The sequence below is a fragment of the Abramis brama genome, assembly GCF_963993115.1.
Source record: "Abramis brama genome assembly, chromosome: 4".
Taxonomy (NCBI): Eukaryota; Metazoa; Chordata; class Actinopteri; order Cypriniformes; family Leuciscidae; genus Abramis; species Abramis brama.
The window spans coordinates 38,644,625-38,672,511 of record NC_139966.1 but is presented as its reverse complement, the minus strand read 5'-3'; the positions used below and the strand labels follow the sequence as shown (position 1 = coordinate 38,672,511).

At 36.9% G+C, this 27,887-nt stretch overlaps 2 protein-coding genes across 3 annotated transcripts; one reads left to right on the top strand and one right to left on the bottom strand.

Annotated features, from left to right (window-relative positions):
* Positions 1 to 13,857, top strand: itih5 (inter-alpha-trypsin inhibitor heavy chain 5). Its single transcript, XM_084112497.1, has 14 exons — positions 1 to 222; positions 312 to 356; positions 1,740 to 1,903; positions 2,328 to 2,435; positions 2,953 to 3,212; positions 3,439 to 3,608; positions 4,676 to 4,792; positions 5,043 to 5,214; positions 5,464 to 5,776; positions 7,780 to 8,402; positions 8,552 to 8,602; positions 9,430 to 9,546; positions 10,560 to 10,937; positions 12,034 to 13,857. The coding sequence occupies exons 1-14, from the start codon at positions 97 to 99 to the stop codon at positions 12,339 to 12,341; spliced, it is 2,952 nt and encodes a 983-aa protein (XP_083968623.1). The 5' UTR covers positions 1 to 96; the 3' UTR covers positions 12,342 to 13,857.
* tmem110l (transmembrane protein 110, like) lies at positions 13,814 to 26,306 on the bottom strand. Of its 2 annotated transcripts, none has more exons than XM_084112498.1 (8): positions 25,899 to 26,306; positions 22,218 to 22,266; positions 22,027 to 22,122; positions 21,822 to 21,943; positions 20,562 to 20,674; positions 18,669 to 18,752; positions 17,141 to 17,269; positions 13,814 to 15,311 (listed from the first exon to the last, which is right to left on the bottom strand). In XM_084112498.1, the coding sequence occupies exons 1-8, from the start codon at positions 26,041 to 26,043 to the stop codon at positions 15,210 to 15,212; spliced, it is 840 nt and encodes a 279-aa protein (XP_083968624.1). In that variant the 5' UTR covers positions 26,044 to 26,306; the 3' UTR covers positions 13,814 to 15,209. The 2 variants fall into 2 exon arrangements, with proteins under 2 accessions (XP_083968624.1, XP_083968625.1); XM_084112499.1 differs by lacking the exon at positions 13,814 to 15,311 and adding an exon at positions 16,782 to 16,960 and having other exon boundaries at positions 25,899 to 26,196.
* Between the last annotated feature and the right edge of the window lie 1,581 nt (positions 26,307 to 27,887).

Genomic DNA, 27,887 nt, shown 5'->3' with positions numbered 1-27,887 from the left:
GATGGGTGGGTCGCAATAACCGCCCTGATCACACTCCACGACCACTGAGGAACACACTCGACCCACTCCAGAGACCAGCCAGTGCAGGAGAATAAGATGCTGCTCATAGTCCTCGTCTTGTATTTGTGTCCGGTTTTTCAGTGCCAAACTGAGGATACTGAATTTTCAGAGGATGTTGACTTTGAAGAAGAATACATGACTTCTGACATGGATTCAAATGCTGTAGGATGTTTTTTTCTTGCATTTCATATATGAAAATATCGTCGGTCATATCATATGTAGGATCTCACCAGTCTTATGTTTGTCTTCAGGCTCCTCTCAGAATCCCGCGGCAGGTGAAAATGCTACTATCTAAGGTAAATGCGCGCGACACCTGTTTTTAAAGCTTTGTGAGACTGTTAAACAGTCATTTTTCTTTAGGAAATATTGAATTTACGTCTTTCTTTAATATATTAAAGGCAGCAACTCGCGCTAAACGCGCTGTTTGTTTGCTTTAGCGGCTGGCCGTGTTGTAATTTTCAACGTCTGTAATTTTGTAGTTTTCATTCTCACCCTAGTATCTGTTTCAGACTTTGATATTGTATTCCCATATTTGTCTGTTATGAAGTTGAGTTGGTTAGAAATCTACAACTTATCTGTAAGGTGAACTATTGTCATCTTCAAAAAGTGCTGTTGTTACAAACTACAACTGGAGTGAAATGTAACAGGTGGTGAAGCTGTAACACCATTGGAAAACAAGGACAGTTTCATTTATTCAAAACAGAAAATACAATATAATCACTCTCACAATTGTGTGGGCCTGCCCTATACATTGTCCCATTCCGTTCAATCTTTCAATTATGCACATTGAAAGTGTTACAATCCTACGCATGCACTCTTATAAAAAAAAAAAAAAAAAAAAAAAAACAATTGTTGGGTTGTCTATCCCACGTATCAATAGTAATATCACACGCTAAAAAAATTCTGGCCTGGGTTGTTTCAACCCATTTTTGGGTCAAATTTGGACAAAACCCAACCTTTGTTTTAAAATTTTAAATAAAAATGTTAAACCTAATGGTTAGGTTTGTCCATATTTGACCCAAACATGGATTGAAACAACCCAGCATTTTTTTTTAGCGTGTGATATTACTTTTTTAACAGGTAGGCTATAGGCTAGACAAAAATGTACATACCATATAGGCCTATCAAATTAAACAAAAGGGTGATTCGGATGATACCAGTTCTGTCTTTTAACATTTATGATGATACAAAAATAAATCAATGCAAATTGTTACATTTTTTTTATTGGGGGAAGTTGTTACATGAGTTTTTAAATGTTAGAAATGTATACAAATGAAATAAATTACAATATTTGTTGGCCCAAAAAATGATTTAATGTTTATGTATCTTACCTTTTACATTTTGCTGTTTCGTCAGTTCTTTGACCGATGTTTAAATTTGGTTGAAAAGCCTAAACTGTTCAATGAAAGTTTATACTGTGATAACTTACTAGTGTGATTACATGCTTCACTGTTTTCTGAACCACAGTTTACTTCAGTTTTATCAACAATAATTGGTATTTTGGCAGAACCTATATGGGACATGTTTTTTAAGGACATAACCCAAACAATTATTTGGTGATCAGCCCAGATCTTTAGGCAAATCTCTTGGCTACATCACTCATGTTGTCAGAGCAACTATTTTAAATATTCATCTAGGCTATATTTTAATGATGTTCATAACTTGCTGTCATCTGCCAGGAAACTAAACCTCACATTCAGGAGCTGTCGGTCCAGACCACCATAATTTCCCGCTATGCCTTCACTGCGGTGTCCTGTAGCATGCTTAACAGACACTCGGCTGCCACTCAGGGCGTCTTTCAGTTCCACATCCCCACTGCTGCATACATCTCCAACTTTACCATGTAAGTGTGGAAATACATATATCATTGGAAAATACCATAACTATTTGATTTCTAGTAATTGAAATGTCTCTTGTGGGTCACTCAAAGAAAATGGCACCACTATGTATGTCCCCATTCTGGTTTGATCTGACATTATTTAAAAAATTGCTTTAACCATAAAAATTATTCTTGCTTATGACCCTGAGAATGTTATTTTGATGGGTCTATACAGTTTATACACTAAAGTTTGCTATTTGAACTGGGCTGTTAATTGGTGGTCATCGACCCCAGTCTCCAAAGAAAGTCCAGAGAGGTTATTGAAGGGCCTGAGAGAGTTTAGACTATGATTAACCACAAGAAAGATTTATATGCCTCTTGCCGCAACTTCTCGTTCCATGGCACTAATAAAAATTCTCATTTCATGCTGTTGGTATGGTGGCAAAAGGATTGTGGGAGGACGAGTCTTTCCCAGCCAGGTGAAGGCAAAGGAGAAGAAGGTGAAGAAGGAAGGAGAAAACAATGGGAAGAAAAACAAGGACACACCAGAGCAGAGGTGAAGATAGCGCGCAAACTTCAAATGTCTGTGCCATTAAACTGGATGTGTTGTGATTCAGCCTGGTGTTGAACCAGGGCTGCGTTTCCGAAAAGCATTGTAAGCCTAAGTTGACTGTAGAGACCAGTGGTGGCAATTGTTCTATGATCAACAAAATGCAGCCCTGTTCTGAAAGATTCTCTTTAAACTGTGGCTCCATGACAAAAGTTGTATTAAAAAGAGTAATGTGGCAAGACAGTATGCTTATTTGCTATAGGACCCCTTGTGGCAAGCCTGAGAATGCAGTGTGTACTTTCATTGCACTATTAATCGTACAATATGTACAAGAAGCAATGCGATGTTTATTATTCAAGTTCTTGCATGTGTATTTCACTTGCTTGTGAGTGAATGAGAAATATGACTGAGAAATCTGATATTCCCTTCAAAAAATTGTAATGTGGTTTGGCAAACCTCGTGGCAGATTCCTTTGCAAAGTAGTTCACATTTCCAGAGTAATATTTTCCTCTCTCCCTGTTAGTGAGGGTGAGATGGAGTTGTTTCGAATGGAGGTCACTATTCCTGGACGCAACCGTGCTGTGTTCTTCCTGATCTACGAAGAGCTGCTCCAGAGACGATTGGGCCGCTACGAGCATGTGACCAGTGTTAGGCCAATGCAATTGGTCAGCAAACTCAGCGTGGGCGTTACTATTGTAGAGCACTCCCGTATCACTTATCTTGAAGTCTTACCCCTACGAAATGGCAAAACTCCATCTTCCAATGGCATTGGGAAACCAAATGGTAAACAGCTGCATCCAATTTGATTCTTGAGTTTGTATTTAGATGTGCTGTCACTGGTATGGATTAAAATATTTGACAACATTGCAAAATTTAGCCTCAAGTACTGCAAGATAGATGGCACAAATTCCAGTTTTTCCACTTTTCAGTGTTAAATCTTTAATAAAGATTTTATGACATGATAAAATAGTGCATGATTTACCATTGTTTACATCTTGTTCTGCCCCAGGTAAAGTAGGACCACCAGTTTCCACAGTAGTCAAGCAAAATGAATCCAGTTGCAAGATCAGCTTCACTCCCAACATCGCCCAGCAAGCCAAAATTGCCACCAATGGCATGCTGGGAGAATTTGTGGTGCGCTTTGATGTAGAGAGAGAAAATGGCATCGGCGATATACAGGTAAACATACTCACAATATTTCTATATTAGTAACAGATATTTACACGCAGTTACATAGAAAGGCATTACTTAAATTAGAAATAGTTTTTTTTTGTGTGCTATTTTACCTATAGATAATGAATGCAATTATGATGTACATTCTGATGGATTAAAATAAAATAAAATAAAACAAAAAACATTAAATGTAATTATATTATATTAATATGTATAATAATAAACATTACAAAAAACATACACTCACCGACCGATTTGGTTGGACCCCTTTTTGCCTTCAGAACTGCCTTAATTCTTCATGGCATAGATTCAACAAGGTGCTGGAAACATTCCTCAGAGATTTTGATCCAAAACATGATAGCATCACGCAGTTGGCGTTACACAACGACGACGTACTAAAAACTGGAACGTTTTTCCTTTGCATTTCGCATACAGACAACAATGTTGTCAAAATGAGCCCCGTTCACACGGATACGTGAAAACGTTTAAAACGCTGTATTACTCATGCCAGGCCAGTAGTTGGCGATGTCACTTTGTAAAGAAAAATGACGCACCTATAAACTAAACACGTCACTATTTTCACAAATTTGCATTTTTGTAGTTTACACAGAGAATTTAAAACCCGTTTTCATAAGTTGCTTTTTCAGGCCCCCAAAACGATGTTGTCATGTAAAATGAACAGCCAAAACTCCAACCAAAGTTTTCCATTCTTAGTTGAAAATTTTGTTGTGTAAACATCGAGTTGCTGCCATGCGATTTGGGTTAACCAGCAGTTGAACAAGTGAACCTAATAAGTTGCCAGCAAATGTACTTTTATTGTATAATTTGTTTTCTTTATCCATGCAGTGTCAGTGATTTCCATTAGTATTTTAGTACAATATTTTAAGTACAATATTTTGCCTTCCTTTTCCTTTTATTTTATGCTGCCTTTTCTTCTCTCCCAACATTTTTTAATTCAGAGGTCACTAAAAACTTTAAACTCCTCCCGTTCACTGAGCTCATTGCTTGCTTGTCTACACACACACACACATTACAAAGATCGAAAGCCTGTAAAAGTATCTGCTTTCTTTCAGGTGCTAGATGGACATTTTGTGCACTATTTTGCCCCCAGAGACCTGCCTGTCGTGCCAAAAAATGTTGTATTTGTGATTGATACCAGCGCCTCCATGGTTGGAACCAAAATCAAACAGGTAACATACTCTGTCGTCGACACAGATTTAAGCAATCATTTCTCCAAACTGAGAAGAATTTATATTCAGCATTTCAGTTTTCAGAGTTGTAGTGTGCCATTCCCTCAAAGAGGGAATGATATTTTGCCACTTTTTTTTCTTTCCCCCAGCTGGTTCTTGTGATCTCATTGTTGGACACACAGATACACACACCCATCTCATAGCAAAATGACAGAGTTCAACAGTTCTCTTTTTAATATCTCTCACGCAGACCAAAGAAGCTTTGTTCACGATCCTACGCGAGTTGCGGCCCAATGATCACTTCAATTTTGTCACTTTTTCCAATCGCATCCGTGTGTGGCAGCCGGGCAAACTGGTGCCCGTCACACCCAACAATATACGTGATGCCAAGAAGTTCATCTACATGATCTCACCCACTGGAGGTAGAAAATCTTACTCCCTGTTACACATTTCAACAACACTGATCTCATTTAAATAATTTAAAGGAACAGTCCACCTAAAAAATCTGACATTATCATTGTTGTTTTTGTTAACTAAAATATAAATATCAATTAAAAACTTAAACTAAATGAAAATGTTGATATGAATATGTTTAAGTTGAAATACTAAAATTACTAAAACTTACAAATAAATTAAAGGTAAAACTTTCTCTTTTATTTAAAACTCCTCAGGCACTGACATCAACGGTGGAATTCAGACAGGCTCGGCATTGCTCAGGGACTACTTGTCCAGCAAAGAAGAGTCCCATCACAATAGCGTGTCGCTCATCATCTTCCTGACCGATGGGCGGCCCACAGTGGGCATAGTTCAGAGTCCAACCATCATTGGCAACACCAAAGCAGCAGTGCAGGAGAAGTTCTGCCTCTTCACTATTGGGATGGGGGATGATGTGGACTACAAGCTCCTGGAGAGGATGTCCTTGGAGAACTGTGGAACCATGAGGAGAATCCCAGAGGACGCAGACGCCAGCGTCATGCTCAAAGGGTGAGGAACATGTGATCACCATTAACAACTTATTTTTGTGTGTTTGTGAACTAATCTAATTAAAGCGTACGTTCAGGCAAAAATACAAATGTTGTCATCATTTACTCACTCTCATGTTGTTCTAAACCCATAAGACTGTCAGGATCAGTTGTGACACACAACAATTGATTCCACCCATGACATCAAACTAGGCGCACCCTATTTGAATATACGCAAGCACAAATGAGATTTGAGAAATAAAAATGTGTGTAAAATAAACCCCTCCGCATCAGGATCCAGATTTATTTTGTGATAATGACCAGCTGACTTCTCATCATCCCTTACTTTGCAGTAGCTAACATGAACAAACAATAAACAAAACTTTTATAGCATTTATAAATCTTGGTTCATGTTAATTAATGCACATTTCAATAGGTTTAACTTATTGAAATAGTGTTTTCTTTTTTTTTTACTTGGGCAAGTAAATAACCACCCTAGAAAACATCTAACAACACCCTATCAACCTCTCAGAACAAAACTAAAAAACTCAAAACAACTTTAAAATTATCACTCTCCAAGTGCCAAATGCGAGTAAATTATTATATATTATTACAAGCATTTGTGTGTATATGAAATGGTGTCAATCGCCAACTGGCCGGTAATATTTTTATGATTTCTAGCAATGCAGTGTTGTGAGAACATGAACGTGAACAAACGTGAATAACGCGTGGGATAGTTGATGGGCCAGCGCTGCATTATTATGAAAGTTTAAGCCTTGCCAATTGAAATATTTTAGCGCAAGAAGACGCAAAAGGGAACTCAATTCGTTACTCGCTGAGTGGGACGTTTTCTGTGCACAAACATCCGAAGCGCGTGCCCAGAAGTCTGTGTCTCAGACAGTGCGAATACTGAATTGAAAGGAAAAGAAGGAAATTGAAAAAAAAGAAGGAAAAAAAAACGATTTACCACTTTATTTACAAAATATTAATCTCCAACGGGCATTCACACGTCTGTTCTCGCGTCAACACAACGCGCATCCGTCGTGGTGCTTTCGGGAATGTGCGTTGGAGATTATTATTTTGTAAATAAAGTGGTAAAGTGTGCGTGTTTTCCGCAAACAAAGTACTTGCGTCGTTTCATGAAATTGAAGTTAAACCACTGGAGTCACATGGATTATTTAATGATGTCTTTACTACCTTTCTGGGGCTTGAAAGTGGTAGTTGCGTAGACTGTCAATGAAGGGACAGAGAGCTCTCAGATTTCATTAAAAAGATCTTCATTTGTGTTCCGAAAATGAACGAATGTCTTACGGGTTTGGAACAACATGAGGGTGAGAAATTAATGACAGAATTGTCATTTTTTGGGTGAACTAACCCTTTAAGTGAACAAGCAGTTGAGAGAGAAAACACATGTGTATCAGTATATTGGATCCATACATTAGGTCTTAAAGTGACAGCAGCCTAATATAAGCCTGCTGCCGTCTGTCCATAATGTTAATTAAACAACTAAAGACAAAGAAAAACACTGCTCTTGACTGAACTTTTGTAACTTAATAAAGATGAATCTAAGTTGAATTTATTTTACATTGGATTACTTTATTACATTTCTGTAATTGAAAATTTTGTTGCCATAACTGCCATTGCAGTTTCATGGCTGGTAAAACAATATTTAAGGGCGCATTGGCCAGTACATTTTCTTAAGTCACTGGCCATTGGCATGTGTAGCAAAAAGTTCGTTTTAGGCCCTGCTTGCAACCATTAATATTATGGGGCAAGTATGTTGTGTGGTGTTTTGTGACAAAAAGCCCCACTTAAAGTCCAGGTTAAAGGTCAAAAGTTACATGAGATGCCATTAGGAGTCAGAAATCTTTACACAAGGCTTAACAATGGGCCCCACTCTAAAAGCTTAAGTTTAACGTAAAGAATACGTGACTTATTAACCCACAATCTGAAGCAACACTATGGCATTTTGACCCTGTTATTCCTTTCCTCCTCTCCTTTCTTTCATCTACTAACTCTCTATAGCTTCTACGATGAGATTGGCACTCCGCTGTTATCCGACATCCGGGTGGAATACTCCGAGGATGCTGTGGAATACATCACCCAGAACCTTTTCACAAACTACTTCAACGGCTCTGAGCTCGTTGTAGCCGGAAAACTGACCAATCGCAGCGCAGACTCGCTGCACGTTCAGGTGACCGCAAGCAACAGCGAGAAGAGCATCGTGCTGGAGAAAGACGTGTCACTACACGAGCGAGAACAGGAAACCGAACGACGGCTAGCGGAAGCAAAGGTGGGTCCGAACGCGGAAGGTTATGTGGAGCGACTGTGGGGATACCTGAGTGTTAAAGACGGGCTAAAAGGACGACTGCGAAGCCAGACGAGCGGAGAGCGGGAAAACTACACGCAACATGCTACAAATCTTTCGTTAACGTATAATTTCCTCACGCCACTCACGCAAATGATAGTGGAGAAACCACAAGTGCTGGCCGATGGAACTTTAGCACAGACAGAGCCAGAGGCCACAGAGGCTCCGCCCCCTCCTGAGTCATCCAATCAGCTGTCAGACGACGACAACAGTCTAACACCTCAGAGCCTGCACAGGAATGAACCGCCCAAGTCGGCTCCTGCAGTCGCCAAAGCAACAAGTGTGTTTATTTAAATTGGACAGCATGCAAAACATTTGTTTTAGATCAGATTTAGGGTCATTATGATTGCCATTACACAATCGGTCTTGAAAATATTAAGGTGACTCAAACAATCCATGACAGTTTCAATGTTTTCCATTTATCTCCAGGTGGCGTCAGCAAACCCGCCAAAAAGTCTGTCACCTTATCCAAAACATCCGGTATTTCTCCATTTTTCTACATCTGCTTTGCATTTCAGCGTGAATGTATGTGAGTGTAGTTGAAAGGCTGTTCACATGGACTGTGCGGCTTGTAATTTGTTGCGTTCAGGTAAAGTGGCCTCATCAAAGCGCATTTAATTGCTACTGAGAGTTGTGTACGGGCTCTAATTCACATGCCTGTGTTTGAGGGGCTGATGGGAAAAAAATGCAATACCTCAACAAACCCTTAAGTATTAGGGTGTAACTCGTTCTTCACTCTTTGTACTATGGATACATGCATTTATAAGATGAGTAAAACTGCCCTCCATTCCAGTTAAATCTGAAAGCTTTGAAAAGCCACTTTTCTATTGGCATGATTTGTGATCTCATATAAAATGTTGCTTACTTAAATGAGAGAATTCACAGGGGTTGCACATTACCAACAAGCTTGCATAATTTGATTTATTTTCATTTATTTACAAATGGTCCATATTCAAGTCAAAATGTTTTCCGTCTCCTACATGATTAATGTTCCTGGGTAAACATCTTTGTTGATCCTGGAACAGCATTTCAATAACCAATCAAATTTGAGGGACAAGTTTACTGTTTATATCAAGATTAGGGTTAGAACCAGGGTGAGGTGCTTCTACATCAGTGTTATTCACATATCATTCCTCTCTGATTTTATGGATAACTGATGGGTAGGGTTAGGTTTAGGGATAGGGTTAGGACTACATTTTCAGACAGGAATGTTGTTCCAGGATCAACCAAACATGTTGATCCAAGAACATGTCTTGCTTGGCAAAATTACGCTGACCCTCCTACATCGTCTTCTTATCTGTCTTTAGCTGATGGCGACCCTCATTTTGTGGTGGAGATTCCTCAAAGTAAACTGACTGTGTGTTTCAACATTAATGGGGAGCCAGGACACATCCTGCGACTGGTGACTGACCATAAACACTCAGGTAAACAACAAAACTATACTAAGAGTTGTTTTTCTTTTTTTTTAAAAAAAGTATTGAAAGTATTTGTTTAAGTGAGCTTTGCATTATTGATTCAATATTTAATATCTATAGTTATAATTTAAAAAATGTATAAACTGTGGATTTAATATTATAAATGTAATTTATATTTTATATGTATAATATTTTTATTAATATGTAATAATTATAGTTATTTTTATTTATATGTAATAATTATTGTTTAAAATGGTGTAACCCATACATGCATAAAAATAGATAAAAATAAAAATATTTTTATAAAAAAAAATATTTTTATAAAATAAATGAATAAAATTGTCTAGGGTAGAAATAATAATAATAATTATTATTAATAATTTTCTTTGGCTTCAGTACAATAACAATACCCAATTCAATTATTTAATTTTGCTTAATTACTTCAGTGGGCCATATATCACTGTGATTTGATTTGTTCATGTTGCTTGTGTTAGATTTAAACAAAAAATCTATATTTTATAAAGATTCAGGGATGATTTACACTACACTGTTTTCAACTTAAAACTTTTTCAACTTAAAACATTTGCACGACAATGTCTTTTGGGAGCCTGAAAAGCAAACTTTTGAAAGTGGGTTTTGGAAACAATACCATTATGGTCTCCGTGTAAACTACAAAAACAAGAATTTGTGAAAATGGTGACGTCATGCGCATGTGTGTATTACGTTTTCAATCTATAGGCGCGTAGTTTCATTACAAAGTGACATCGCCAACTACTGGCCTGGCATGAATACTACAGCATTTTTAGTCGTTTACATGGATCTGTGTTAACAACAGTGATCGTTTTGACAACATTGTCGACTGTATGCGAAAAAGACAAAGGAAAAACTTTCAGTTTTTATTACATCATCGTTGTGTAAACTATCTAGCTTACTCACTCACCAAAGCCAGTGTTTCTTATTTAGTGCTTATGAAGTTTAAAATGTACATATCCATAAAAATGTACATATTTTGTCTCCAATAGGCGTGACTGTGAACGGTGCGCTGATTGGTGCTCCAGCCCCAGCCGGCAGTCATAAAGAACAGAGGACATATTTCAACAGCATAACTATAGTAGCCAATAAGCCGAGGCGCTCCTACATTGAGGTGACCCCACAAAAGGTCATACTGGACGACCGTGACCGGATGATCCTTCCATCCAGCTCCAGCATTTCAGTTGAAACCACCAACCTGGCTGTGGTCCTTATTGCTAACACGAACCTGACTGTAACCATCCAAGGAAATATCCAGTTTGTCATCTTATTCCATCATTACAAAAATCCAGCGCCCTATCAGCGAGATCACCTGGGATTTTACATCGCTAACAGCAAAGGATTGAGCAAGGATACACACGGGTTGTTAGGTAAGCACGTATACACATTGTTGTCCAACTTAGTGAGCTATCTTTCTGCCTACGCAAGGTAGTTAACTGGTGTCTCAGCCTGGCCATGCTGTTAAACTGGTTTTAAAGGGGGTTTTAGGACTTGTCAACTGATCAGACTTGAAGACCAGTTAGCTCTATCAGCTAAACACCAGTTTGATAATTTGGGAAACCAGCTAAAACAGTTAAGACCAGCATAACGGAGACTCAATTCACTGTGTAGTTTTCAGTGGCCTTGGAGCTGGAAGTATTTTTTCCATTGGGATTTAAAATTTGCAGTGCTTCATGGGAGTGGGCAAGCGCTAAATGTGTTATTTTGCCACGTTTTGCTTTGATTCTCTAATTGTTGAAGATTTCTTTGCAGGATCATAGGCAATTCCACTGTTATATGATTTTTTTAAAACAAATTATTTGCAATAATGCAGGATGATGGCTTCAACAAAAGCATATACCATCAGTTAACCTCGTAGCTCACAATAAGTCTGTCTTTAAGTCTTCTCTATGGAGAAAATTGATGGGATTTTTACTTCTGTTGCACTATTGATTCCATTAAAGTTTGATGTTAGCATGTTGCTAAGCTAACATTGTGATACTCTAAAGACATAGTATATCAAATAAAATGGTCAATTGGAATGAGTCAACTTTTTTTGTTGCCACTTTTTTAGTACTGAATTTAAAAGAAAGTATATTTATAGGCCACATTTCTCTCACTTTGTCGGCCATCTTGGATTAACTTTCTCATTGAGTTTGTAGCAGTGAATTCTGGTTTTGGCTTTCTACACAAAGTATACATGTGTTGCTGCCTTAAGGTGCGCTCACGTTTACCGTTGCTCTGCAAAATCTTGTGGCCGAAATCCAGTCATTTCAATAGGAAACCTTGCGATCTGTAGTTTTGCATGAGGGTGAATGTCAGATTTCGCTATGTTCAAGTTGGTCATGTGAAAGCTACTTGGCTTGAAAGTGACTTCTGTGTGAGCTGAGTTTCAAACATTTCTACACTATTGATGATGGACCTTGTTTGCAAAGAGCAAAGAGATTGTATACATACTAAAAGAGAGAAATATTTCTGTACTTACAGGCCAGTTCCTGTATGAAGAGATTGGATTGATACAGCTTCCTGGAAATGTCAGCATGGCCGGAGAAAACATCACACGGGAAACACTAGGGGAAAATATCACTCTACACAATTACCCCGCACTAAAGGTGAAGGATCGTACTGTCGCCGTCATAAAGAAGAGCAGACGAATCTACTCTGGAAAGCAGACCGTAGACTGCTGGTTTGCCAAAAACAATGCGGCCAAACTGATCGATGGACAATACGCCGATTATGTTGTGTCACATCAGTTTGACATAGGAGACTGGGTTAATGGAACCAACACACACTGAGACACACACCCACAAAGAGAGAAAGAGAGAGAGAGAGAGAGAGAGAGAGAGAGAGAGAGAGAATATGATATATATGACTGGAATATACTTACACAAACACTTTAAAAACCATCACAAAGATCCAAAAGCAGTATTTTAAGTACATGATTTATATTCAGTGATGTGTGGGCATACTACTTCACTATTTATATTGTAGTCATCTACAAATATATACTGTATATTTTTAGTTAATATAATAAGACAGTTAATTTTGTACTAATAAATACAATTTTAACAATAGACTATCTTCTTTTAGGTAAAGAGCTAGGTTGCAGAAGTGAGAATCTCCATAGAGAAACTGATTTTTACTGACAAGAAAAAACTACCTCTGAGATTATGAAATATGTTTCTAATTTTAACGTCATATAACAAAGCATTTTATGGTTGAATTCTCTTTAAAGTACTACACTACCCATAATCCTTAAGTGAGATCCACCAATCAGAGACAACAATGTTATAAAAGCGGCAATCACAGCAACAACAACAACAACAAAAAGTTGTCTTTTGATTTACTGATGTTATAAAAAAAACAAAAACAAGAGTACATCCTTATTAATGAAAAATAAATGAAAGTTCAATAATACATTCTTAAAACTTCATAAATAATTGTTTTAATTCTACTCTCTCTCTCTCTCGATATACTGTATATTAAATCTCTTGAAATATAATGTTGCCTACACTGTAAAAATTACATCATCAGTTAAGTTATGACAACATATGTTTTACATTGCTTTAACTCATCAAAATAAGTAATGCAATTTTCAAATTTTAATTTACATTTTTTTCAATTTTCTTTCATTAAAGTCAGTTTAATGTAATTGAAAGTTGAAGTTGAAATGACTTAAACATTCAAGTTGATTGTACTTAAAAAGTCAAGGCAGCAACTTTTGTTTTACAGTGTAGAGAAAACTAATGGGATGAATATTTCCAGAACCATGACTACATAAAAAGTGGGTAATTGTGCCACTCTATTAATGAGAAAGAAATGTTAAACAAACCACAATAGCCCAAGTGGTGCTTACCCATAACAGCTAATTTCTGGTTGAGTATGACCTGTTTCGCCCCTGTCATCAGACTAGGGTCAAATGGTTGCTGGACCCACCCCTTCCAGGTGTCCTTCCCTAAGTTTGCTTAACTCTTAGAGCCCTTTTGTCACACAGGACTTTGTTGGCAGGTGCAAAGTAGTTGCTCTTAAAAGTGCTCTGGAGACGTGACTAACTTACTGATAACGAAAAAATGTGCAAATGCATCCACACACAATACAAAAAAGATGTGTGCAAACCTCAAAATTACCAATCACTGACACCACAGGTCAAATTAAACAAAAAAGAATGGCATTAAGTGCCTTATTTTTTAAATTAAACAATTAGTACATAAAAAACACAAATCTTCCTTAAAAAAAAAACATTAATCTACTTCAAGTGACATCCATCTGCTAGAAATTTTGTACTAGATTTTTTTTTTTATTACAAGCAGTATTTTTTAGCATTTCACAACTTAGTTTCAAGCTCGTAATAAAAGACTTGACTGCATGTGCATATTGACATTGCAAATATTTTGAAGAATCAATATAATTTAACAGCTGAAAATTTACAGTTACTAGTCTGTACATCATTATTTTGTACAAAATTGATAATCAGAATGATGTTGCATGCGTATAAGTACAAAAACACAATTTAAAAAAAATGAATACTGTACATTGTTTAAACTTTACAGGGTTAAAACACAAAGATCACCTGGTCTTTCACTTATTTACAAATGGTTTTAAGACAACGTTTTTTCTTATGGGTCTCTATAAGACTCTTATGAGTCTTGCAGATTTGAAATATTCTAGCATGTGTGTCAAGAGCTGGAAAGTGGTTGTAGTGTGCTTACAGTGAGGTGTTCATCACAGGTACTGACATGAGCTGTTTCGACTTCAAATTAAAAGTCTGAATGTCTGTAATCAGAAGAAACACTAGACTCTCTCATCTGTCTCTGTTTCTCTACTTTTAATTAACTTAGAAGTGTGAACTCTAAAGGACGTGGAGGGAGGATAATGTTACCCTTTAATAACTCATATGCTTTTAATTATCTTAACCAACTGGGAACCATACCATGTATTTGCTGGGTTAAGGTATCATAGATATGCGCCCAAAACAAAGACTAACTTTATTTTTTTAAATTAATGTTTAAGATGGCAAATGATCTGAGAGAAATGTTGACGGTATATATACTTATATTTCATTCAATACCAATTTAAAAGTTTAATCTAACTAAAACTAAAGGAATTTTTATACTTACTAAAGCATTGTGTTGTTAGCTTAGCAACATGCTCATGTCACATTCTATTGTAATACTCCTCTTCTAAGTGTACTTCTTATGAAAAGCTCTTAAGGCACTCTCTCAACAAGAAGGCTGTTCCAGAATTTGCTAGCATACAAAATGATAAATGAAATGTTGACAATAAATACATTTCATTCAAGTAGCCAATCAATATAAAAGTTCAATCCAACTAAAAATGGAGAATTTTACTCAACATTTTATGTGTGCCGTGAATTTTCATACTTAGTCTTGTGTCAAGTATTGAGTGTTGTGTTGCTAGCTTTAGCACCATGCTAACGCCACACTTTATTGGAATCATTTGAGTCCAGTCTCCAGTGTACTTCACGTGAAAAGTTCTATTGTGGAGTTTCTACCTATTAGAAGGTTCAAAATCAGTCACTTGAGTTCCATTTCAATTAGGAAGCTGCCTTAGAAGGTAGGTAGTAAACACCAAGGCAGCTCTCTATAAGTTTGGGAACAGAGATATAGGGTATATTACATTTTGATAGGTATACTATGTGTTTTTTAAACTTCCATACAGACTCGCATTAATGCTTCTTCTGTTGATTTGTGTTCTTCCTCTTCAGAACATACTGTTTTATCATCTTCATCTTCCTTTAGCAGCACCTACACAAACATATAAACACAGTTTGAGGTCAACTGAACAGCCTGGCCAGAATCTTACAGATGATTGTTTTCCCGTTCATGTGAGTTGGATCATTTTATAGGTATAGCATAAATCTACTGACTATAAAACCATAAGCACAGATGGAAGAATACAGTAGAAGATTGACAGTAGACCAGTTTTATACATTCTCGTTCATATTGGGACTCATCAAACATACTTTTCCACAGATTTGAATTCATTCTCTATAGCATGAGCTTATGGAAACATGTTCCAAATGTCACTGCTATCGCTGAACAAATGAATGATTTGTGAGCAGCTGGCACTCTACCAGTACTGGAGGAGTGAAGGAAAAAGGGATGAGGAAAAAAAGAAAAGAGGAGAGGAGAAAAACAAAGTAAAAGAGATTGGAAAGACCCCATATTGCTCAACAAATGGAGATAATTTGACCCTAGAGGCTAGCGGCCTTTGGAAAGGTCTTTGGTCAAACGGCGAAAAAAAGAAAAAAAGAGTTGTCCTGTAATCACATTCATATTGCACAATCCCACCATTCAAGAAGAAGAATACAACACACAATCAAACTATTCATATACGGCCCCAGAAACAAAACATTCATTTCAGCTGAGCGACTTCATTTTAAATTAAATGCAAGAATAAAGCCAAACTAATACATGAAACCAAACAAACAAAAATTAGCCCAGTGGTGCTCAAATTGTTTTGCTTCGGGACACAGATTTTAAATTGGACATCAAGTGGTGAGCAACACAATAACCAAAATGGTTTATTGTAAAAACAAAAACAATAATATCTGTAAAATAAAACATTTTGATTGACTAATATTACCATAAAACTGCAATATGCAAAATTATTATTCTAAAATAGGCTGAATTGGAAAATGTATGTTGAATTTTGATGGTTTCATGATCTCCACAGAAAATATTTCAATGCAGAAAACAATATTTTTTTATTTATTATTTTATTTAATAATTTTTGATCTGTATTAGTCATGTTTCCTTTTGTTTTGTGTATTTATTTATTTTTAATGATTTTTGAGTATAAGTGCATGTTCCAAATTTGTCATAGGTCTAATTTGGACAGTTTTTTACCAATCCATGATGAATTTGCACAAAAATACCATAGGAGTTTGACTGAACGCATGCTCTTTCAGGTCAATAACCTAAGATGTGACTCTCCTCCCTTTTAAAAGTAGGTAAATCAATTTATTGTGTTGTATGGATGGTTGCATTTTATTATTTGCATTTAGCTTAGTTTGTTCCTGTTTTATGCAGGCAAAACAGACCAAGAACAAACCAGCTGAGAACCACTGAATTAAACTTAACTTGGATGAAATGTCCAGAGGGACAGATATGGGGAACAAGGTCATGAGGAACTGTTACTGACTCATTTTTTCCTGGATCTCCATACTGATTGCTAAACCCAGCATAAAAAATGCACATGAGTGATGATATTATGACAGCTTTTTCAATTAAATTAAATTGATGTTGTTGTTTTGTTTAAGTTTAAGCGGCAGTCGCCCGTGAGGGGCTGACAATGTGCATTTGTTACCTTGAACTATTTATACCTGATCTTAGTCTTACCATTAAAAACAACTTTCATTGGTGTAATGTAATGTACAGTATCCAGGTTGAATCTGTCAAATTAAAAAAACATTTTCAGCTTCAATAAAATTAGTAAATTCAACTTTTTTTTTCATCATGATATTGTGAGCATTCTCCTGTGCTTATAAATACGAAGTATCCACGCAATTATTAGTGAATGAGACCCATTTTTTTTATGTGCATTTATTGAGACGTCATATGAATATTCTCACCTCAGCTTCATCATTGCTTTCATGTGGCAACACCTCTACTTGCTTTGGACAGTCATGTGAGCTTTCCAGAGATGTCATCTTCTTATATTTCCGCATTGTTAAACTGTCCACCAACCAGAACATTATAGACTGAAACACAAGTTGCAATATATTATATTAAAGAAATATATAGGGAGGGAGGGAGGGATGACTGGATGGATTGATGGGTGGGTGGGTGGATGGATGGATGGATGGATGGATGGGTGGGTGGATAGATGGATGGATAAGTGGATGGATGGATGGATGGATGGATGGGTGGATAAGTGGATGAATGGGTGGATGAATGGATGGATGAATGGATGGATGGATGTGTGGGTGGATAGATGGATGGATAAGTGGATGGACTGGTGGATGGTTAAGTGGATGAATGGGTGGATGATGGATGGGTGGATAAGTGGATGAATGGGTGGATGGATGGGTGGGTGGGTGGATGAATGGGTGGATGGATGGATGGACTGGTGGATGGATGGATAGATAAGTGGATGAATGGGTGGATAGATAGATGGATAAGTGGATGAATGGATGGGTGGATGGATGGATGGACTGGTGGGTGGATGGATGGATGATAAGTGGATGAATGGGTGGATGGATGGATGGGTGAGTGGATGAATGGATGGATGGACTGGTGGATGGATGGATGGATGGATGGGTGGGTGGATGAATGGATGGGTGGGTGTATGGATGGACTGGTGGATGGATGGACTGGTGGATGGATGGATGGATGGATGGGTGGATAAGTGGATGAATGGGTGGATGAATGGATGGGTGGGTGGGTGGATGGATGGACTGGTGGATGGATGGATAAGTGGATGAATGGGTGGATGAATGGATGGATGGATAGATGGATGGATAAGTGGATGGATGGATAAGTGGCTGGACGGATGGGTGGGTGGATGGATGGATGGATGGATGGACGGATAGATAAGTGGATGAATGGGTGGATAGATAGATGGATAAGTGGATGAATGGATGGGTGGATGGATGGATGGATGGACTGGTGGGTGGATGGATGGATGATAAGTGGATGAATGGGTGGATAAGTGGATAAGTGGATGACTGGGTGGATGGATGGATGGGTGAGTGGATGAATGGATGGATGGACTGGTGGATGGATGGATGGATGGACTGGTGGATGGATGGATGGATGGATGGATGGGTGGGTGGGTGGATGAATGGATGGGTGGGTGTATGGATGGACTGGTGGATGGATGGATGGATGGATGGGTGGATAAGTGGATGAATGGGTGGATGAATGGATGGGTGGGTGGGTGGATGGATGGACGGGTGGATGGATGGACTGGTGGATGGATGGATAAGTGGATGAATGGGTGGATGAATGGATGGATGGATAGATGGATGGATAAGTGGATGGATGGATAAGTGGCTGGACGGATGGGTGGGTGGATGGATGGATGGATGGATGGATGGACGGATGGACAGATGGACTGATGGATAGACAGATATCATACATTATTCTTGAATGACTCACATTCACAATGAAAGGCACGATCAGCATGACGATGGCTAACTCCAGCTGTGGGTTTGGGATGTAGTCCAACACCACCTCCTCCAGCTACAACACACACAAACACCAGTGGTCAGCACTTAGAAACATGCATATCCATCTAATAAATAATAATAATAATAATATGAAATCTGGTTTATATATATACAATTTATATTTATAATTTAGAAAAGTCTGAAGTTGCATGTATTTTTTCACACATGTGCAAGGTCCACCCATAGGCCCAACGACAGAATCCAATGGCACGGGTAAAGGTATTCAGCGCGTAGGTATTTTACTTGCATTTCTGCAAAGTCTACTTAATTAGTTAAAGTTTAGTTTCAATTTGATTCTAGCTCTGTGCTTAATCTGACTCTGATTTCAAAAGATTATTAAACTTAGACTGTGTTTATAATTAGGAACTAATCATCAATTTTGGTTATGTATTCATTTAGATATTTGATTATTCTGGGTATTAATACTTTTAATTATTCGTTCATGAAGGACCTGATGTCGCATTAGAGTCTCAAACCAGCCGGGACGGACACAAACTCGCCAGATCTTATCTTAGTCAGAGGGTCCAGGGTTAACTATTTCCATTAAGTCAGCTACTATATGCATGCTCACACACACACACAAAAAAATTTCATAGTCACGTTTATACAGCATACTTAGTCAGTGATAGACGGTTAACAAAAGGTCCCAGATGATGCTCCCTTCATTGAGCCACTGAGACATTTAAAATTATATCAAACGTGAAAGGGATAAAACAATAGTGTCACAAGATGCATAATATGTGGTATGTAGACATTCTTCGTGAACTTTCAGTGACCTGAGTCAGGGCGAAAGGTGACGGAGTGGGAAGAGGGGTATGCATAGATACGCGAGGAGAGAAGTTTGGGCAAGGCCTATGCTCTTTCTTTGAGATCTCCTCTTCAGATTTGTGAGTTTTATTGTTTTATTGCAGGGTGTTTGACCTCGTGTTCTGTCTTAGCAGGAAAACCACAAGCACTGAAACATTCGATGGTCACACAATATTTGGCACTTAAGTCATGCTTACGAATGTCATTGTATTAGACAGGAATATATCCATACAATTTCTGTTCGTCAAATGTATCAAGAAATGTATCAATAGTTTGGAAACATTACTATTTTTAATGTTTTTGAAAGAAGTCTTATGCTCATCAAGACTGCATTTATTTGATCAAAAATACAGAAAAAACAGTAATATTGTGAAATATTATTACAATTTAAAATAATGGTTTTCTATTTGAATATACTTTAAATATAATTTATTTCTGTAATGCAATGCTGAATTTTCAGCATCATTAATCCAGTCTTCAGTGTCACATGATCCTTCAGAAATCATTCTAATATGCTGATTTGTTATCAATGTTGGAAACACATTAAATTTCAGAATTTATTGATGAATAAAAAGTTTAAAAAAGAACAGCATTTATTTAAAATAGAAATCTTTTGTAACAGTATACACTATTGTTCAAAGGTTTGGGGTCAAAGGTTTTTTTTTTTTTTGATATGCCACACCTGTGAGGTGGATGGTTTATCTCGGCAAAGGAGAAGTGCTCACTAACACAGATTTAGACAGATTTGTGAACAATATTTGAGAGAAATAGGCCTTTTGTGTACATAGAAAAAAGTCTTAGATCTTTGAATTCAGCTCATGAAAAATGGGGGCAAAAACAAAAGTGTTGCGTTTATAATTTTGTTCAGTGTATATATTTCTAAATAAAACAATTTTTTTTTTTTTTTAGTTCTGTCCATCCTGGTATTACTAAATACTGTAGAGGGAAATGATGCCCATGGGGTAAGTCTGTGTAACAATAACAGAAACATTGAGTGTGTGAATGTTTATCTTACATTGGTCCACCCGGGAAGGAGCAGCACCAGAGTGACCACACTTTTCTCCAGAGCAACGATTAGTAAATACACCGAGCACTGAGACAACCAAGCCGCTACCCGAGGAGGATCACCTAAAACAATGAAAGAGACATTCAAAAGTGAATTATGATTCATTTACGTTTTCTAAAGTGCTTGTCTTTGCAAAAATGGACACCATTGTTATGTAGTTGCTAAGGCATCAATAGCAAAAGCACATAAAAAAAAAGACATAACAATACAAGAAAAAAATATCAAGAAATAAAAGAACACCATAGCAAGGTAAACAATGCAAATGTAAACAATTTAGAAGATCGCGAGCTGCATTTTAATTAACACTATCTCAATATACATTAACATATATATAGGCTATATATATATTTATTGACAAATTATAATGATTATTATTAATTGAAAAAGAGATTGGCAAATATATTGATGCTTTTAATGAATTATTATTTATAAGGAACTCCTTTTCTTCCATATGTAAAAAGTAATTTTATTTAACATTAATAAATGTAACAATGTTGGTATTTTTATTCACGCAGTATTTCTTTTAGCATGTAAGCCCTTTTAAGTGGTCAGCTTCCAAAAGTTCTGGTCAATTTAAAATGGCAAAGTGTCAAAACAGGGATTCAAAAGCTGACCTAAGCAGATAAGCATTCATGAACAATTGTTTGTCCAAAATCATGTGAAACGATGGGCGTATTCCATCTGCTTTACGTGCATGTGCACAGAATGTGCATGTGAGTATGTATGTGTGTGTGTGTGTGTGTGTGTGTGTGTGTGTGTAAAATTTTCTTTTTCTATGGTGTTTTTGCCAAGGAAATCCCAGAGAGGGAAAAAAGCAAGTGTGGGGAAACTACCCAAACACATTTGAAAAATATAACATACAGCGCCCTCTGGTGGTGACATGACATGAGGTTTATGTTTTCTGGTCATTTATAACAGCAGACTTGAACTTTAAAAAAACCCCTTTAAACTTCAGTTCAACCAAAACACACACAAAAAAAGGTTACAAATGTTTGTTATTTTCTGCAGCAATTGATTTCCCAAAGAACGTTTAAACGAACAGTTCTTTAAAGAGCCATTTTTTTCTAGTGTGAAGGACATTTTGAAGGACCTTTTTCCGCTATAAAGACCCTCTTGCGCAATCGAAAGGGGAATGGAACCATAGATATCAGTAAAGAATTTTTTTTTTTTTTTTTAAGTCTACAACTAGCTTCAATTAATGTAACTCACCATATTCTCCGAACATTAGCAGTGTTAGGTGTTTATGTTCCACTATCTTGGAAACAACCTTCACCCCCACCCAGATCACCAGCATTCCCAATGTGGCATCCAACAGGAAGTTCAATAGATACCTGTATACAGAAAAGGTTAATACGGTTAGTGTAATTGCAGGCTAAAGCAATAAAACTTGACAAACAAGTAATAACCGACTCACAGAGAGCAGGGATCTTCATTGGTGAGTGTGGACAGGAATATGTTGGCAAAATGCATGAAAAGAGCACCAATGGCTTGCTTAGACGTATCAAAGATCCTGCAGGCAAAACGAAAGAATGAGAGTGTGCTCTGTTTTGTGCTATTATATTATCATAATATCATAATTCTTTACTATTGTTTAATATTAATTACCAGATCCTCCAAGGTCTTCTAATTCCAACAGGTTCACGAAACCTCTTCACTGTGAAGACAAAGATATTGTTAGCATGAATAATGTTTAAGTTATAAACATCCATGTGAGTTTCACTCTAAATATGGTTTAATATAGCATGATAACTTAAAAAATATTACCAACCGCAAACGTTTGAATGGTACAATCACTGATGATGCAATGATATTCACATTTTTGTGACTTTATCTGGATTTAATGTACGGATTTAAGTTATCATGCTGTATTAAACCATATTTAGAGTGAAACTAACATGGATGTTTTTGAAAGAAGTCTCTTATGCTCACCAAGGCTGCATGCAGTAAAACAGTAATATTGTGAAATATTACTACAATTTGAACTGTTTTCTATGTGAATATATTTTAAAATGTAATTGATTCCTGCTGAATTTTCAGCATCATTGCTCCAGTCTTCAGTGTCACATGATTCAATTGTGCTCATTTGAATATATATGTGACCCTGGATCACAAAACCAGTCATAATTCGCACGGGTATATTTGTGGCAATAGCCAACAATACAAAATTATCGATTTTTCTTTTATGCCAAAAATCATTAGGATATTAAGTAAAGATCATGATCCATGACGATATTTTGTACATTTCCTACCTTAAATATATAAAAAATGTATTTTTGTGAGTGGATGCAGCACAATCACGAACATAAATGGACAACTTTAAAGGCGATTTTCTCAATATTTAGGTTTTTTTGCACCCTCAGATTCCAGATTTTCAAATAGTTGTATCTCGCCAAATATTGTCCTATCCTAACAAACCATACATCAATGGAAAGCTTATTTATTCAGCGTTCAAATCTCAATTTTACAAAATTTACCCATAAGTTTTTGTGGTCCTGGGTCACATATGTTGAATATCAAAAATGGAAATGCCAACACTTGGGTGATAAAGTTCTGTTGAGACTAACTCCATCACTGCCAACGCACGAATCAAAGAAATTGAACTAAACAGACACAAAATTAGTAATTCAATGACTTTTAAGGGAGAGGATAATTGTGTTTAACACAAACTGTCTCAAACCAGCTCACAAACCTACACACCCGAAGCTGAACGACATATCTAAGGGACGTTTTCACATATGCAAACGGTTAGTCTGTAATCAACAGCCAAACAGAAGCAGGATGATTATTGAATGTCTGAGGAAACTAACAGCGATGACGTCAGCAAAGATAAGCAGCCAAAAAAAAAAAGAAAAAAAAGAAAGAAAAGAAGCCAGGAAGTACCCAGAATAACAAAGAGGAAGTGCATACAGTAAAAACACAAGCATAAGCACAGGCCAAGAGTTGAAAAAGTACAAATGTCACAAATTGTTTTTAAGACAATGACAGTTTTAAGACTTTCCTGAAAACACAAATAAAATTTAACTTCGCTATTCAATAAACAAGTGAATGCAAATCAGTCCCGTGATGATAACTCATGCTCAGGGTATTTTCCTCTGATAATGACTCATGATCAGGGTATTTTTCTATGTACACAGCAAAAAGTTTAATAATAAACAAGAACAGCACAGATTCTTTGTAATGTGTAACTCTAGAAAGGTAATTTACCATGTTTTTGGGGTTATTCAGTGCATGACCACAAAACAAACAAACTGCTTTTGGGAAGTATAATTAGAAAACATTCATTTTTACATCCTCTTACGAAAATGTGAACAATACCAAACTCACCAGCACTATGGTATTTAGTATGTTGCTAGGTGGTCTAAGTCAAAAGTATTACATTTTGGTCTCTGAATACACTGTAAATTTCCCTTCTTTTATCATCCAGCAGGTATAAATCCCAAATCTCCTCAACAAGCCGCATTGAATTATCATTCATGTCCATACTACAAATGCGGGACAAGTTACATGCTAAAGTTTAAGGTTTTATTCACATCTTACAGCATCACCACAAATTAGCACCTTTGTAAATAACATTCTTCGCAAAAAGGCTTTGTTTACAACCACCACATTCACTGATTAGTATAGCAGCTTAGCTCACAATTACCATTAACCAAGAAAACACTATACTGTATCTTTGGACTGCACGAGCACATGACAAAGTTAAATATTGGGAAAGAAACAACTCTGAACTGGACCTTAGGGTTCAAATTAGTAAGGCAGGTCACATGACTCGGGCCCTCCAGCTGAAATGGAAAATATATGAGTTTGGGGCCATCACATGAGCTATAGGAGTGAGCGCTGTTATCATGTGCTATCACACAGCTGAGGAATCTTATCTTTGAATAAAGCTTGTACCTCAGAAGAACAGATTTTGTTTGTGTGTGGAAAGTGAAATGCTGCTTTCTTTTTAAGGTGCATTCATTTACTGTTGTTTGGCGAATGCTCGTGGCCATTTCAACAGGAGTACATCGGGAATGATGTGTGAAATATTTCCTCACACAGATTTCACAACAGGTTCGAGCTGAACTAGAAAGCTGCTTGGTTTGAAAGTGTCATCTGTGTGAGCTGTGATTTGCTAAACTATTGTCAATAGACAACAGATCCTTTTTTTTTTTTCACAAAATTTCTCTAATGTGAACACACCTTTAATTCACGTTTCTGGTCTTATTTTGAATGAATGATTGGTGAATGTTATTTCAATAAAAAAAAGAAGAAAGTTGTAACAACTTAGGCCTAATCTTCCTGCTTTTCTGCTGATGCTCTTCACTATTGGATAATATCAATCAATAATCAAACAGCTCTTTACCAGCAAACCAGCAAACTCTGGTTTGTTCACGATCCAATCAATTCCCAGTTGATAAAATCAACTCCTGCCCTGCATATTTTTTCATTGAATGTCCTGTTGCACTCAGACATATAATAAATTACAGAAATAAAATGGAGTATAGCCTAATTCATGTTTACCTTGAGTGACTAGGCAATTATTTCTGTTGGACTACTAGATGCACTAGAAAACTAAATTTAATGAAATAATGTTCCCACAATGTTTTTTACCAAATAATTTCCATGACTTTTCCAGTAGTTTATGATTAATAGATCATATTTTATAGATATAAGAGATATTAAAGATTCAATAGATATAAAACTACTTTTTTAATTAAATATTTATACTTTTTCAATATTTTGTTTATTTGGGTCGCTGAATGATATCGTAATGATATCGTATCGATGAATCGTATTGATTAAATGTCATGACGTTTCTTTATTGCTCGAGGATTAAACACTTCAGACCCTGAATTAGCACACAATGAGAAGAGTAAATGGATCAAAAGATTACCATGAAGATAAAAAAAGATAACACAGACATAAGCTACTGAACCAGAATAAAACCAAAATTTCTCATATTTTTTTGGTAAATATTTTGGTTTTGTTCAAATCAACGAACGTCATTTTAAAAGTCAAATCAAGTGCTTAAGGTAACTACTACATGAAGTTATTTATTTTACAATATACACTAGACTGTAAGCCTACAGTAAAAATGGTCTGAATTACTATAAGTACCACTTCACACATCTGTACCCCATAGTACCGCAACAGTACATAATTGCTACAACATAACTGTAAACAAACCAACCAACCACTAGCCACGCGCTGCATCATATCCTTAAAAGAAAACAATAGAAAACGCCATCATCTTGCGGAAACATTATCGCATTTGCGGTTTAGTTTAAAATGCGGAAAACTTACACATTAAAGTGCTGAAAGCCAGAACAGCCAACAGACCCTGAATAAAAACACTGAATCCGCCCATCAGAGATCCGTCCACACAGCCCTGATACTCCGGGTTCACCAAATCACTCATATTTCTTCTGCTCTTCATAAAAACTAACATGTTTGCGTTTTAAAACCAGAACAAGAGTCATAGATTCCTTTGTGGAACCGAAATCCTCGGGAATTCGACTTAAACGGGTTTTCCATATAACTTCACTAGCCAGAAGACAAAGAAATTCGCACGGCAGACTGATGAACAAAGATCGCATATACACCGCTCGAGCTGTTAAAGTCGTATTGAAGTTGAGCGATGTGGCATAAGATAAAGCATTTCACTCAGGTCAGTTTCTTTCTTGTTATTGAGTCAACAACGGGGAAAGCGGCTCTGCTGACGTCACCTCCTGCAGCTGAAATTTCCTGGAGCCCTTTGTCCCCCCCAACACACATGTGCTGATGTGAATGCATATATCAGGACAAGTTACTTTTATTTTAGATCATTTGCCTTCACAATTGATTGTGAGACTGATTGACTGTATATATAAATTGATATTAGTCATATGAATGTTTGGAATGGAATTGACAAAGTTTCATCATATAGCCTACTTATGAATATTGCATATTTATCCATAGCTAAAAATAAAAGTTAGTGACGGAAATATTTTGGACCTAATAGGGGGGAATAGGGAGTCAGTTGTTCTAATCAAATCCACTGTATGTTAGCTGTGTGACGCATCAGTTCAGGTCAACTCTTGAACCTTATAAAATCCATCAACCATTCACGAAACACTGGAAAATAGTTGTTTATCAGAAGTTACCATGCCAACTAACCTCTCATAAAAACATTTTCTGGTATATCAATTCAATGTTCCTTTTTTCTTTTATTTTTATAAAGCCTCTTCTCAGCCGTGACGCACAGTAAAAGGAGTGTAATGGGGTGGGACTGCTTGGTTGTTTCAGCTTCACTGATCCATAACTCTAAAGACATTAAGTCATGCAACATGATAAATGAGCATAGGGGTACAACTGAAGCATGTAAATAAACAGAAAAAAATACATATGGTTCAAAATCAGATAAATAGATTTCACTTAAAAGACATTAAACCGTTTCATATGACATATAAACGTTTAGGGCAATGAGGTATAATCAGTTGTGTGGCATATTTTTCACTAAGGTTGACTTTATTTACAATGTGGCGTAGAAGACCATGTGCATTTTAGGAGCTGTTGTCATGTCTGTGTAGATTTTGTTAAATTATGTTTGATGTTCTGAGTTCATATCTTTTATTTTGAAGTTTAATCATAAACATTTTATTTTGATTATTTAATCATCAAGTTCATAGTCTTTTGCCGTGTCTGAAATCGCATACTCTCTTGTTTTGAATAATTACTTTGTGACTGTTAAAAAAGAATGTTCTATATAGTATGAATGTGTAGTATGAATGAAATCTGGACATACATGTTGTCATTGTCATGTGACGTACCAGTGCCAGTTGTGTCGCTTCATGGCCTCATGGGATAGTAAAGTGTCGATCAGCTGCACCTCAGAATCTCGACAGAAGTAGTAAGTCATCTGGTTACTTTTTGCCAACCGTTTCATGAATACTGGACATACTCTTTTGCATACTGTTTTTCGCCTTCCATGGTGAAGCCTGCGGAGATGGAGACCAAGATGGATTCGGCAGAAACGGGTACCATGGCGGATCAGAAGACTAGGGAATCAGGAGGCCAAGGCAGAGCCGACAGAGCAGAAAACCAAGCTGGAGCAGGAAGGAAAACCTGAAGGCCATGGTGTAGCTGAAGACCACTCAAGGGTGAACTCGGAGACAGCCTTCATGGCCATTATAGGGAACTCACAAAACTCAGGGATGGTACTCCTGGCCATTGCAATACAGGCAGGGAACACAGGGAACTTGGAGACTGCATTCCTGGCAGTGGCAGTACAAGCAGGCAACACAGGGAACTCAG

What these genes read in the sequence shown, in the direction of transcription:
- tmem110l (XM_084112498.1), bottom strand. Translation starts at nt 26,043, where the DNA reads ATGTTAGTTTTTATGAAGAGCAGAAGAAATATGAGTGATTTGGTGAAC. An exon ending in GGCTTTCAGCACTTTAATGT is followed by an intron (nt 22,267 to 25,898) that starts GTAAGTTTTCCG and finishes TTGTCTTCACAG; the next exon opens with TGAAGAGGTTTCGTGAACCT. An exon ending in TCCTTCCCGGGTGGACCAAT is followed by an intron (nt 18,753 to 20,561) that starts GTAAGATAAACA and finishes TGTGTGTTGTAG; the next exon opens with CTGGAGGAGGTGGTGTTGGA.
- itih5 (XM_084112497.1), top strand. Translation starts at nt 97, where the DNA reads ATGCTGCTCATAGTCCTCGTCTTGTATTTGTGTCCGGTTTTTCAGTGC. An exon ending in CTGACATGGATTCAAATGCT is followed by an intron (nt 223 to 311) that starts GTAGGATGTTTT and finishes GTTTGTCTTCAG; the next exon opens with GCTCCTCTCAGAATCCCGCG. An exon ending in GGATACACACGGGTTGTTAG is followed by an intron (nt 10,938 to 12,033) that starts GTAAGCACGTAT and finishes CTGTACTTACAG; the next exon opens with GCCAGTTCCTGTATGAAGAG.